This window comes from Drosophila serrata, unplaced genomic scaffold (assembly GCF_035046125.1).
Source record: "Drosophila serrata isolate PLE 108 unplaced genomic scaffold, ASM3504612v1 contig_240, whole genome shotgun sequence".
Taxonomy (NCBI): domain Eukaryota; kingdom Metazoa; phylum Arthropoda; class Insecta; order Diptera; family Drosophilidae; genus Drosophila; species Drosophila serrata.
The window spans coordinates 3,686,027-3,699,452 of record NW_028257138.1 but is presented as its reverse complement, the minus strand read 5'-3'; the positions used below and the strand labels follow the sequence as shown (position 1 = coordinate 3,699,452).

General features: G+C 42.1%; 5 protein-coding genes across 5 annotated transcripts; 3 read left to right on the top strand and 2 right to left on the bottom strand.

The window, feature by feature from the left end:
* Nucleotides 1-107: 107 nt before the first annotated feature.
* On the top strand, nucleotides 108-1,549 carry Bhmt (Betaine-homocysteine S-methyltransferase). The gene is made up of 2 exons (XM_020943350.2): nucleotides 108-950; nucleotides 1,040-1,549. Exons 1-2 carry the CDS (start codon nucleotides 345-347, stop codon nucleotides 1,421-1,423), a joined length of 990 nt encoding a protein of 329 aa, XP_020799009.2. The 5' UTR covers nucleotides 108-344; the 3' UTR covers nucleotides 1,424-1,549.
* Nucleotides 1,550-2,664: 1,115 nt separating this feature from the next.
* On the top strand, nucleotides 2,665-6,587 carry LOC110176895 (betaine-homocysteine S-methyltransferase). Its single transcript, XM_086830571.1, has 5 exons — nucleotides 2,665-3,317; nucleotides 3,398-4,755; nucleotides 5,258-5,431; nucleotides 5,506-5,685; nucleotides 5,748-6,587. Exons 3-5 carry the CDS (start codon nucleotides 5,275-5,277, stop codon nucleotides 6,404-6,406), a joined length of 996 nt encoding a protein of 331 aa, XP_086686697.1. The 5' UTR covers nucleotides 2,665-3,317; nucleotides 3,398-4,755; nucleotides 5,258-5,274; the 3' UTR covers nucleotides 6,407-6,587.
* A 213-nt stretch (nucleotides 6,588-6,800) lies between these two features.
* Nedd8 (Nedd8 ubiquitin like modifier) lies at nucleotides 6,801-7,710 on the top strand. The gene is made up of 3 exons (XM_020943492.2): nucleotides 6,801-7,123; nucleotides 7,279-7,409; nucleotides 7,483-7,710. Exons 1-3 carry the CDS (start codon nucleotides 7,106-7,108, stop codon nucleotides 7,583-7,585), a joined length of 252 nt encoding a protein of 83 aa, XP_020799151.1. The 5' UTR covers nucleotides 6,801-7,105; the 3' UTR covers nucleotides 7,586-7,710.
* A 249-nt stretch (nucleotides 7,711-7,959) lies between these two features.
* On the bottom strand, nucleotides 7,960-11,244 carry LOC110176983 (glutathione S-transferase C-terminal domain-containing protein homolog). Its single transcript, XM_020943491.2, has 3 exons — nucleotides 9,582-11,244; nucleotides 9,054-9,519; nucleotides 7,960-8,996 (listed from the first exon to the last, which is right to left on the bottom strand). The coding sequence occupies exons 1-3, from the start codon at nucleotides 9,893-9,895 to the stop codon at nucleotides 8,019-8,021; spliced, it is 1,758 nt and encodes a 585-aa protein (XP_020799150.2). The 5' UTR covers nucleotides 9,896-11,244; the 3' UTR covers nucleotides 7,960-8,018.
* Nucleotides 11,245-12,133: 889 nt separating this feature from the next.
* Nucleotides 12,134-12,655, bottom strand: LOC110176985 (uncharacterized). The gene is made up of 2 exons (XM_020943494.2): nucleotides 12,347-12,655; nucleotides 12,134-12,273 (listed from the first exon to the last, which is right to left on the bottom strand). The coding sequence occupies exon 1, from the start codon at nucleotides 12,528-12,530 to the stop codon at nucleotides 12,348-12,350; it is 183 nt and encodes a 60-aa protein (XP_020799153.1). The 5' UTR covers nucleotides 12,531-12,655; the 3' UTR covers nucleotides 12,134-12,273; nucleotide 12,347.
* Between the last annotated feature and the right edge of the window lie 771 nt (nucleotides 12,656-13,426).

Genomic DNA, 13,426 nt, shown 5'->3' with positions numbered 1-13,426 from the left:
TATATATTCAATATATTACATATTCAAGATATTTTTTCAAGTTCACCGTACCCAGTTTTCACTGTACCCGCATTGTAAACAAAAGAACAGCTGAGCGAGCGGTGAGTGTGTCGCTGTGTGTGAGTTTAGCTTTTGCGTTGTGAAAAATCCACAGAAAGATAAGCGGAAAAAGTTGCCAGCACAAGCAGAAAAAATACGAAAAAAATTCCAAGTCCAAGTCCAAGGGAAAGAGACCTAGACAGAGTCACAATCTCACGTATCCGACAGATACGAAAATCCAAAATAATCCAAGCCCAAACCATTCCGTTGAAATACTTCAAAGTGAGTACATCTTATCCACCACAATGCTACCGGACGAATGGGCGGATAAGCGGATCCTGGTCAAGTGCGGCGGCTTCTCGTCCCAACTGGCCAAGAATGTCACCGAGGAGGTGGACGGAGATCCGTTGTGGGGCTCGCGTTTCGATGCCACCAACCCGGGGGCTGTGGTCCAGACGCATCTGGATTTCTTGCGCAGCGGCGCCGACATCATCCTGACCAACACCTATCAGTCCAGCGTGGAGGGATTCACCAAGTACCTGGGACTCACCGAGGCCGAGGGCATCAAGCTGATGGAGACGAGTGTCGCCTTGGCCAAAAAGGCCAAGGAGCAGTATCTGCGGGCGACGGGAGTGGAGGAATCCTCGACATTCCCCTTAGTTTTGGGCTCTATTGGACCCTATGGCGCCTGCCTGCACGATGGCTCCGAGTATTCCGGCAACTATGCCAACCGGGTCACCAAGGATGAGTTAAAGGAGTGGCACAAGACAAGGATTTGGTCATGTGTATCGGCTGGCGTTTATGGTTTGGCCCTGGAGACATTACCATGCCAGTTGGAGGCGGAGGCAGTCACGGAATTTGTCATTGATCTCTGTGTGAAGACCACTTTCTGGGTGTCCTTTCAGTGCAAGGTGAGTGTTTATTCCTGAATTTTATTTATTTTTCATTCTTCTAAGTTCACATATATTTTATAATTTAATATAATTTATTTAAAATTCAGGATGAATCTCATCTGGCCAGTGGTGAATCCTTTGCAACAGCAGGCCTCGCCATCTGGCGTTTGGTCAAGAGCCGAAAGGCCGAGGATCGATTCCTGGGCATCGGCGTGAACTGTGTGAATCCTCAGTTTGTGACACCGCTGCTGACATCCCTCATTGAGGCCGTGGGAGCGGATGAACGTCCTCCTTTGGTGGTCTACAGCAACCGCGGCGAGATCTACGATGCCAAGCTGGGCGAGTGGACGGGCACCGGCGAACAGGTGGCCAAGTTTGTACCCGAATGGCTTAACCTGGGCGTTCGCATCGTCGGCGGCTGTTGCCGGGTCTATCCGGCGGATGTGCTGGAGATCCGCAAGTGCGTCGATAGCTACAAACTAGACCCGTAATCGGTCAGCCAACTGATAGCCGCTGCTGCTGCTGTTTGTTATTAAACTGTGAAAGCCGTTTCGTGTGACTAGAACTGGACCTAGACCTATATAGTTTTGCTAAATACATAGTTTTTCGTATGTCAAGTGTACTTAGATCAGATGGGGAGCCTAATCAGTTGGAGCAGTTGGGTGCGAGACAACGACGCGATGCCGAAGGTAGTCCCAGCGGATGGCGGGTAGTCGGAGAAGCAAGAGGAGCAGCTCTGGCGGTCACCCGGCGACAGATTTTGTGCCTAGACCAGCTCAATTTAAAGATGAATGGCAATCGCCGCAATCTCTGATTTAACTTTTATACTTTTTTAGTGCATTTATGACCTCAAAATTGTTGGAGTTTATAAAATAAAAGTAATAGAATTTCTTTGAGTACCTATTTGCTAAATTTACAGATACGAATTCAGAGATTGCCTAATTAATAAATATTGTTTAAATCCTTTGTTAAATTAATCAATAATAATATTTAAAAAGCCATGAGAGAAGGTTTCACATACCAATTAATCTTTGAAAGAAGTGCTATAAGTTAATACAATATAATTAAAACTCTAATTGTAATTGGTAAAAAATTCCCTCATCGGTCTCTCCTTTATTATTGTTATTAAAATGTATGGAAACACAAAAACAAACCGACTTTATTAGAAATTGTATATAAAAAAAAAGTATAAGTCTTTTCTTCAGCTTATCTTTTGAAAAATGTTTATAAAAAATCTTTAAATAATATGTTTTTTAATTAAATAAAATCTTAGGCTAATAATTTTTTTAGACGCAAAGAAAACCTTATAAATATGGAACACTATTAAATGTTTACGTTTTTGATACAATGAAATTAAATAAATGTTGTTTATACGCATCACTCGAACAAATCTAAATACAAATATATATAAATAATTAAAGGTGAGTTTTAAAGAAAAACATAAGGTTGTATATATATATATATACTATATAATTAAATAAATAATGAATATGTATATTGAAAAACATGTTGTTTATTCGCATCACTCAAACAAAACTAAATAAAAATATATACAAATAATTAAAGGTGAGTTTTAAAGCAAAACATAAGATTGTATTCAAATCAAAAGCTCTGACCATTATCTCTCTGTTATGCTGGAACCTTTCCGGCAGATATGTCTGGCTGCTCGTGTCCAAGGGGCAGAACCATGGCAGAGTCAGAGTCAACAAACCAAGCAAGTACTCCTCGGATTGGTCCAGTTCGGATTTGGAATCTGATTTCCAGAGGTTATCGACGCGCAGATTCAGCCACAAGTCATATGCTCGGTCACAGTTTTACACAGAAAATAAATTATAGAAATATTATTCTCTAGGTCATCAATTAAATACACGATAACTAAAGATTTGTATTTAATTTCTCTCTATTTAAATATGTTCAAGTTTTTGGGACACTGAGTCTGAAAACTTTACATAAAAAGTAACGAATTTAATGTTAAGATATTATCGAAGACTTTTCCATAAATATTGTAATGGATTTTTAATAAATAATATAATTATATTTTTATAGTCCCTCCCTCTCTCTCTTTCTCTCTCTTTCTCTCTCTCTCTCTTGATCTCTATGCCTTTCGGTATATCAATCTCTGTTCATCTCTAGAGATATAACTTTCTCTCTCGCTCTCACTCTCACTTTCTCTGTTCTCTTTACTCGGAGACTATAAATACAGCCACTGCGGTCGCACTTACCTCATTCTGTCCATGGCCTTCCCAGTGTGTACATCGATAGTGATCCCTTCGACTCCAAAATTAACACCTGACCAATGGAATGCATTTGGATAACCAGGAAGAAGCTCATCATGATATACCATAAGAAACCTAGAAGAAGGATAACAGCATGTCCCCTACTGCGGTGAGTCTTAACTAAATTACATAAATTATGCATATATTATATATATATCTATATCTATAACTTATTTTCTTACCTTTAAGATAATTTAACAACTGTCCCTGACTTTAGAGGCAACTTTTGCTACATTACTATTACCCCATAGGGTATTATAATTTCTGTCAGAGGTATGGAAAGTAGTGAATGAATCGTTTCCGACCCCATTTATCATATATATTCTTGATCAGCATGAACAGCTGAGCCAATCTAGCTATGCTCGGTAAAAAATAAATTTTTCAATTTTTTCAAAATTTTTTAAGGGGTTACATCGTTAAAATTGTCAAAATTTTGACGAAAATTTCAATATTTGTATTTTTAAAACTCAATATGCAGATTTGTTAACCCTTTAAAAACTAGCAGAGAAAATCCATCCGAATTAAAATAAATGCCTTTTTGGCTAAGTTATGGTACTTGAAAAACTTTGATTGAACGAAAAATTAGCATATGAAAATATCTATTTTAAATTATTCCTAGAATACACATACTTATGATTTCTTGGAGGTATACAAATGCCAAAAAGGCGATTATGGCCAAAAGTCATATATATTTGTATCAAAATTTTTATCATTATAGAATAAAACATTTAAAACACAAATTAAAAAATATTTACCTGATTTTTTCAAAAATTAGTAAGAGGTAACATCATTCAAAATTGTCCAAAATTCAATAAGTAAACATCAAAAAAATGTCTGAAATCTAAGTTAAATTTGACTCATTAAATATAAAATGTATTTTATTTGAAATCAATATTATATTTTAAAGGCAATATTAAATTAATAACTTTAATTAAAATAGAAAATTGAATATTTAACAAAATTTCCTTAAGTGCATAGCTAGAAACCCCGAACGTGAACCCAAATCTAAACCCAATTCCAAATCCCAACGCACTCTCCATCCATTGCCGGTGACGATTTCATCAGCCTTGTGAGTGGAGGAGTCGCTGTCAACACCCGGACGGACTGACGGACGGATGGACGGACGGACGGAATGCTGGACGATGCGGAGTCCAATCTGGATGGCTGGCAACCGTCTGGCAGCTGTGCACCCGGCGGCCCTTATCGCCACATGGAAATATCACTTGGTGGGGGCACTTTCATGTTTGCGTTTGCCTTTGCCGTTTTTGCTGCTTTGTGTTTTGTTTTGTTATAAATTTTATTTATTAATTTTTGCGCCGTGATAAGCCACAGCTGAGCGCTGGGCGAGAAGGTATAAAAGCCCCTCGACGCCGCTGTAAAACACTTAAACGCTCGACGGCGACACAGGCGACAGATCATATCCACAAAGTGTGTGTTCTCTGAAGGGAAAAACAACAACATTGATAAACAACGCAGTCTCGTCTGGCGTCTAATAAAGTTGTTATTGAATTTAGCGATTTACAAGATCTATAAATAAAGCTGCCAAGGTGAGTGCCGGGACATATAGCATAGCATAAGTGTGTGATTATTTTTTGTTGACTGACCAGATGCTGTGTTTTACGATTTAAGAGAGAGTTATTAATATGGAAGAAGCCTTAAAAAAATAAAATAATAAACAATTATTTAAATACAATGTGGGTCAAGACTAATTGATTAAATATATATTGTCTTATCAAAAGAAGAAAAACCTCACGCTGCTAGTAAAAGCCATCCCCAAGGCAATTGGTTTCCTCAACGCCACAGTTCGTTGAACTAGAAAATGAGTGATAAGTTCAGATGATCCAATTAGTAAACAACTCCAGAGCTATATAGACTATAGAGTACTGAACAACATTGTTGCCGATCGGCCAGATGTCTGGTCATTGCCTAACAAAGACCCGCCCGGAATAAATAAATTTCAATTATCTATCAGCCATTCCACTGACGCAGATGTAACTAGAAAATATATAGTAATTAATATTACCTTTCCACCCGTCCCTCCTCTTTCAGCAATCAACCTTGTAATCATGGGACTGACGCGCGTGCTGGTTAAGGACGGTGGCTTCGGCACCCAAATGACCGTCCATGTGGGCAACTCCGTGGATGGGGATCCGTTGTGGAGTGCCCGTTTCAATGCCACCGATCCGGCAGCCATCATAAGCACTCACCTGGATTTCCTGCAGAGTAAGTGGAGTGCCGGTATAAAAGCAATTAGCAACAAACTAACTACATTTTCCACAACAAAAACCACACAACAGATGGAGCCGACATTATACTGACAAACACCTATCAGTCCAGTGTCGAGGGCTATATGGAGTATCTGGAACTGGATGAGGAGCAGAGCATCGAGCTGATAAGGAACACGGTCCGGCTGGCTCACATAGCCAAGGAGCGCTATCTGACGGAGTGCTACCAGGCACAGCTGGCAGTGCCGGAGGGTGAGTACAGAAAAGATCTCCTAATAGGAGTAAAAATATAAATAATAATTATTTATCAATAGGATATCCCCTCATCATCGCCTCCATTGGGCCCTATGGTGCCCACCTCCACGATGGCTCCGAGTATACCGGCAGCTATGCCGACTATGTGCCCGCCAAGGAGATCACAGACTGGCATCGCGTGAGGATCGAGGCGTGTCTGGAGGCCGGAGTGGATGCCCTGGCCATCGAAACCATACCCTGCCTCATGGAGGCCGAGGCCCTCGTGGAAATGCTCTGCGACGACTATCCCGATGTCAAGTTCTGGGTTGCCTTCCAGTGCAAGGATGAGAGCACTTTGGCGCATGGCGAAACCTTTGCAGAGGCAGCCAATGCCATTTGGGATCTGCTGGCGGAGAGGAATGCCCAGGACAAGTGCCTGGCCATCGGAGTGAACTGTGTGCACCCAAAGTTCGTGACCTCTTTGTTTAAGAGTCTCAATGGAGAGCGTAGTGTGGATGAGCAGATACCCCTAGTGGTCTATCCAAACAGTGGAGAGGTCTATGACGTGCTCAACGGTTGGCAGGGCAGGGAGCACTGTGTTCCACTCGCCAACTATGTCCCAGAGTGGGCGGAGCTGGGCGCCAAGGTCATTGGAGGATGCTGTAGAACCTATGCGAGAGATATCCGGCACATTGGCGAGGCCATTCGCAACTGGAATAAGCTGAAAAAGCTGTCTTAAGGGAATTAAGCTGGCGATCTCAGTAAAACTGCAAAAGAGAACAAAATGCATTTCCAAATTAGTCTTGTAAATAAATGTAACTAGTTTTTTAGGTTTAAGACGTACTTCATAATAAAGTACAAAGAAAGTTAACGTTTTCAGTGTATTCAAGGTCTATTAAAAGTTATCATAATAACACAAAGTTTGCACTGACTTAAAATTGATTTAAAAGTTCATAGTTTAAATTTGGTTTATTAAAAATGTGGATTTTTGAAAATAATACTTTATTTTTCAATAGGTTTTCTCATAAATTGTAACAGTTTTATTATTAAAATTGTGTTTTAATTTCAGTTAAATTAAATTACACTGTCACTAAACTTTAACTTATTTTTTCGTAATATATACCTATTAGATGTTTCTGATTTGGTAGTTTTGTACTCCATTTAAAACAAAATTTACCGCCAATTAATGTATACCAATTTACAGTGATCGATTGGTTGCGAATCGCCATTCAAAGGGAACGAATAAATTTAAACACACATTCAAAAAGCGATATTTCGATGTATCGCCCATTGATATTATCGATAGGAACATCGGTGTTTTTTGCAGCTCTAGTGACAGCCAAAAAAAGCCGCAAGCTGTGGAAATTTTGCAAATTTGGAATAATTTTAATAATTGTATTTAACTTATTGGAATAATCAACACACACACACTAGCGCCATGTTGATCAAAGTGAAGGTGAGCGATAGCCGAGAATCTCGGCAAGAAAACAAAGACTGCAGCCTCCGGAGGCAATGCGTCACGGCGAGCAACAACAAATTAGAGTGGATTATTTCCTGGATTTTACATATTTTCCATATAATTTTCATATATTTTCCTTCTATCTTGTGTAGACCCTGACTGGCAAGGAGATTGAGATTGATATTGAGCCCACAGACAAGGTGGATCGCATCAAGGAGCGCGTGGAGGAGAAGGAGGGCATTCCGCCGCAGCAACAGCGTCTGATTTTCTCCGGCAAGCAAATGTGAGTTTTATCACTAAAATGGGTTTTTTGTCCTGATCTATAATAATTTGACAATTATCTGTGATCTCTTCAGGAACGATGACAAGACTGCGGCGGACTACAAGGTGCAGGGCGGCTCTGTCCTCCACTTGGTGCTGGCTCTGCGAGGCGGCGGCCATTCCATCCTAATAATTTAACCTAAGCGCCACTCTATCTTAGTGAATTTGGTAAACTTTTATTTTATTTTCTACTCTTGAACTCCACGCTATGTTATCATAATAAAAAGCCGCTGAACGGTGTTTGTAAGAGATGACTCCTGAAACCATGTGGCTAGTTTTATTATTTTTAAAAGCTCTTCTAGCTTCTAGAGTAATTTCCGCCAGTAATCTAGTTTTTTTATACAAAAAATCGAAATGTTCACAACTTGTCTTATAACTTTGGAGAAATATTTGAACTTAATTATGTTCATGCTCTGGATCGCACGATGTCCCGTTATTACCTGGACATAGAGCACCCGTTATCTCTTCCATGCCTTCCCGATTTAACTATTCCCAATATAAACTTTAAAATCTTTTCGAAAAGTAGAAAAATTCATTTATTTGTAGGTTTTGTGGCAGTTTTACAAGTTGTTCAGTTCTGTTTGACAAAACGTCCGACTAGCAGATGATTCTTTGGCGTGCACTGCTCCGGCTTCAGGCGTGTGAGGATCACCTGGTAGCCCGCCTCCTCAGCCTGCAGCAAGCGGTCGGTGTCCACCACAGACATGCAGAGCATGCCCTGCAGCGTCGTCTCCGGCTTACAGTTCGTGGTGCCCATCTCATGAGCCTGATCCGCCGCATGGGCAATGTACAGATAATCCTTCGAGTCCAAAACCCGACGAAAGGCCTCGCTTAGTGGGTAAGAGATGTGCGGCATGGGCTGCAGGGAGCCATAGCAGCAAGGGCAGCAGACAAAGTGGGCCTTTGCGCGACGACACTGCTGCAGGACAATGTCGGTGGCCGTGCCGCAGGCATGTAGGGAGGCACCGATGTCAAAGTAACCCACAAAGTAATCTATATTGCATTGGTAGAAGACGCAGTTGCGCAGGCCAAGCTCCAGGGCTCGCTTCTGCGCCTGGATAAGCGAGAAGGCCTTGTTTTCCATCACAATCACGGTGCACTGAGGCAATTTGAGGGCCAGCAAGATGGCCAGGTGGCCGGTGCCGCTGCAGAAGTCGACAATACGGTCACCGGGCTGCGCCAGTGAAACCACCGCATTTGCCATATTCTCCAGCTGCTGACGCTTGCGTTCCAGCCGCTCCTTTGGCAGAGCTGAGCTCTTGGCATGAGAAGGCTCTATTAGCTCCCAGTCGATGATCTGCTGCCCATAGTTCTCATTGGAGTCCGAGTTAAATTGCAGTTGCAAAGCGGATAGTTTTCCCAGAGCTGTCTCCACCTCCGACTGGCTGGTATATATGCGATTCCGCGGCTTGTAACGTTTTGGATCGGCTTTGTACAGACTAGTGGCCTCACAGTCGGGAATACCAAGCTCACCAGGCGGCGTCTTTACTGTGTGAGGCACATACAGCTCCTTCAGGATCCTGGCGCAGCTATCATCAAAGGAATCAATCTAAAAGGTACAACAATTCGTTGGAGTTCCTTCTGAAGAGCTAATACCATTACTCACCTCGCTAAACCAAGTGCTGGTGAGTGGAAAGTGCGGTGACATCTGACCGCAATGCTGGAAGACGATCTTGAGCAGGGGATAAAGGATGAGATCGGCTATGGTGAAGCTAATGCCTTCGGCAAATCGATGCTCTATGAGCAGCTGCTCCTTTGGCGTTGTGCACTTGATCTCCACGCGATCACGCTTCTTCACTTTGTCGCCATTCTCCGTCTGATTGGCCTGTTCCCTTGCCTGCTTGTAGATGTTGTGCATTCGCACCGGTTCGTTCATATGCTGTTCGAATCTCACAACCTCCGGTGGCACCGACTCCAAGACCTGGCCATTGTGCAGGCCACTGACAACCTCCACCACATCCAGTTCGCAGAATCTCGTCCAAATGGAAGACTCAGAGGGAGCCAATAGGCAGCTACCCTTGAAGCCCAGGAGTTTTTTAAGTTCCTCATTGGATTGCCGGGCAATAAGCTCTCTGCCGAGTAAGTAAAATTGATTATTTTATTAAATTAAATACAAATTCATGTGGAAACCCACCTGCAAACGGCACAGGTTCCTGCTATATAGGTATTTCCATCCTTCTCGTAGATGGGCAACTTCAGGTCCCGGATCGCTGGCAGCGTAGCCGCCTCCCGGCAGGTGATATGCTGCTCCGTTAGCTCCTTCCTCAGCTGGGAGCTGCGTAAAGCTATTCGGCCGCCCTCGATTTTCGAATTAACGAAATTAACCTGCACATTTTTCGGGCTAATGTAGCGGTGTGTATATAAGGCCAGAAACGAAGAGACGCTCGTGTAGATTGTTGTAACCGCGTTCGTCGTGCTAATTTCAATCTCCAGGTAAAGCTGATCCATATTTTCATTAACAAATCATTTAACAAAAACAGGAAAAACCAAAACCAAACAACAACAAAATCGAAAGAAGGAAAATAAACGAGAGAGCGAGGAAGTGGGAACCAGCTGGGGGTAAACAAGAAGAAGAACGATTGGCAATGGCCAATCACTACGCTGCAATTTATTATCGACTTATCGATTGTTGAAAAGCAGAGGAGAGCGCGCGTGCTTTGAATTAAAAAAAAATTGGTTTATAAATAAAATAGTTTATTTATAAGAACCGTAAAGAAATCCATTTTAAAGTGATAAATATTCATGGGCTGGCTTTGTAATAAGCACTTCCATTATTAGAAGAGGGATATAAAATTGTTTTAGGAATTTTAGTTTAAGCAATTTAACTCCCTTAGACCATATAGTTTAATTTATTTATTTTTATGGTACTATAATTAAGTATGGGCTAAAAAGTATGCATCATTTGGGGAGCCGGTCATTCCCTTTCAGAGACAACGATTTCTCGTACTCCTCCTTCGCCTTTGGCCAGTCTTCTTTAGCCTTCATTTTTTTCTGTTACCATTTTTATTCTTGTTTGCAACAATGCTGCCCCCTCCCCACACTCCTTTTTTTCCTTGTCCCAACGGCTGGCTGATGGCTAAAAATAAAGAAGTTCTCTTGTTGCCGCCACTTTTTTTCTTGGCTCAGCAGAAAGGGCAACATAATGCTCGTTATACTCTTTCCTGCATAATGCGGCATACATGTTTTTGCATTCAGTTTGAAAATACGATATTTATTAATTTAATTTATTTTATATACTTATTTTAGTTTCCACAGTAACATCAATCTTTAGCAATTGATTACAAGAGGAGGCTTGAAATTAAAAGTAAGGGTATTTCTAGCCTCAGTGTAAATAAGTAAATTTTTCCCCGTCGTTGAGGTCTCTTGGAATGGGAATGGGAATGGGAACGATGAGCCCAAGGAATGGGGAATGGTCATGGCAAGAATGGGAATAGGGAGCAGAAAAGGGGGAACGGAAACCACAATGCTGGCCGATGTTTATGGTATTTACCTGCTGCACTTTGCTGGGTGCCTGCTGCAATTTCTAATCGAAACGAAACCTTCTACCCTAATAATGGCCTCGGGGCCCTTGGCGCCCTTTGTTAGCTGAAAAATCGGAGTCTCTCGCGCCGTCGAAGATAATCGCTGTTTTGGAGGGAGAACGCAACACTGCTCCAATGCTCCTCTGACTCCACTGGCTCCAACTCCCTGCCACATGCAACATGCTGCAGTATGTGTCGTCGTATTTCGCGCCATGTTCGCCTGATCGAAATTGTTCCGTTAAAATCTGTGCAGAGGCCGCAAAATGTTGCACAAACATACACGGGGAGAGCAACATAAAAGGGCCAAAAGGCACAAGCAGTCGTCCCGCTCCCACTCACACTCTGTCTGCTGGGCCCTTTTGCCCTTCGCTCCCGGATGCAACGCAACACTGTATGTGTTGCCCTCTCGCTCTGGCTTAGAATTCTCGTTGGCTTGGAATGACATGGCATGGCAATGGAAGGGGTGGTTGGCTGCTTTTGCTGCTGCTTCTGGAACGGCTGCCTGGAAATGCTGCTCGCCTGATCCCGGACACCATCGAAATTTCACATGTAATTCCCACGGCCTGAATTTTCCCACACAACCAGCCTCGAAGAAGAAGAAGAGGCTGCAGAGAATTTCAGGCAAGAGACAGCCGGAGAATCGTTCACACACACACATCGTCGTTATTTTTTTTTTTTATTTCTTCTTATTTTTATATTGTTGCATCGAATCCGCTCCCAGGGTCGAAGCACTGGAAATAAGAAATCCTTCCATTCCTGGGAATATTGTGAGTGTCCCTTTTTTAGAAACAAAATAATGGATTTGGAATTTATGAAGGATTTAGAATGAGTACAAAATTTTTAAAAATAACACAATCTCAAAATAAAAATTGGATTCAATTTTATAGGGGTAAAAATATGCATTCAAAGTTAAATTAAATCATTAAAATATATATAAACCTTAAACCTTAAACCTTAAATTTGGTTTATTAAAAAAGAAAATGACTACAATTGTATCTATTTTTTTCAGTGCTTCGTTCTTCCGTTTCTCCATCTCTTATGGTCGTTTTGTTTATGCTGCTGCTGCTGATGCTGCCCCATCCCGTCCGCCGGCTCCCATGCTTGCGCCACAGCTCCAGACTGGTCCTGGTCATGGTCCCTGTCTAACCCTCTCGGGTTAACATCTTCTTCATCTGCCTCGCTGGATGTCGTGTCCGTCGGTCCCGGCATCGAATTCCTTTTGGTGTCCAGGTCTGGCTTCTTTAACCTCTACTTAGTAAGGCTTCCTCTGCATCTCTCTGACGGTGGCTTCGCTTTATTTAAAAACTAGGAAAAAAGAGGTGCTTAGTTGGTTAAAAAATAATCTTTTTTCCTAAAGAAGTTGCTTAAGAGCCCGTACCTTATGATGAATTAAGGGATCTTGCGAAAAGCGGCGACATTAAGCGGTACAAGATGTTACCAATGACCGAAATCATAGTTGTGGTCATATCCAGACTATAATGCAAGGGAACCAATAGATACTCAAATCCCTGTAGAGGATTTGTTCTCAGCGAGTTGATCTTTGGTACCGGAACGATTGGCATGGTAGGAAGAGCGTAGGATCCGAAAAACTACAAGAATATTTATAAATTTGGAAATTGTATTAGGACCTGTTTAAATTTGGCTGCGTTATGACGATATCAGGGCTAACTCTGTTATTTTATTTAGATAGGTCTAGCATAGGGCTGTTTCTTAACAGTAAAATGAGATTGATAATTCGATTTAAAAAATATAGTTATCATAACTTAAAAAATATATATATTATAATCCCGTAAAATCCCGTTTCCCACTGTGCACCACCAAAAGCGGCCTTGGGGAGCTCCAAGGAATGTCTAAGCGATTGCTCCAGACAACTGGAGCCACTTCCTTTGCATGGTGCTCCTCTCCTGCCCCTCTCCCGTGGCCTTGGGGGAGACAAGGCCTCTTCTAATGGTCGGTGTCGGTCGTCGGATGCTCCACGAATGTCGTGCTTCAACTTTTCCCTACCCGTCTCCGCATCCAAACCGACTTCAAGTTAAGTTCCCGTCCCGGTCCCGTCCGATAATGTGGCATTGACTTCTTGGCAGCCCAGCTATTCCAGTTATGTGTGCCACACTTCTTCGGATATGCAGACCATATGCTCCTGCTCCGGCTACTGCTGCACTCCTGGTCCATCAATATGTTCAAGGATTTTTTCACGCTTCCAGGCATTGCAGATATGACGTATGTAATGAGAGCGATTGAAATTGGAGTCAGTTTCAAGAGTTTCCAACAAAAGACATCCAGAAAGCATTCCGATTTGTTCCGGGACCTTTATAAGGGACAGAACCTTTCGGGTCGTGCAAGACGGTTAATCATAAAGTTTAGATAAACCATGAATTCCATAAGTCCCCAGTACCCAAGAGTTTCAACTCTTTCCGCCACTCAATTCAAATCGTTATTTCCCGCAACCAACACTCAA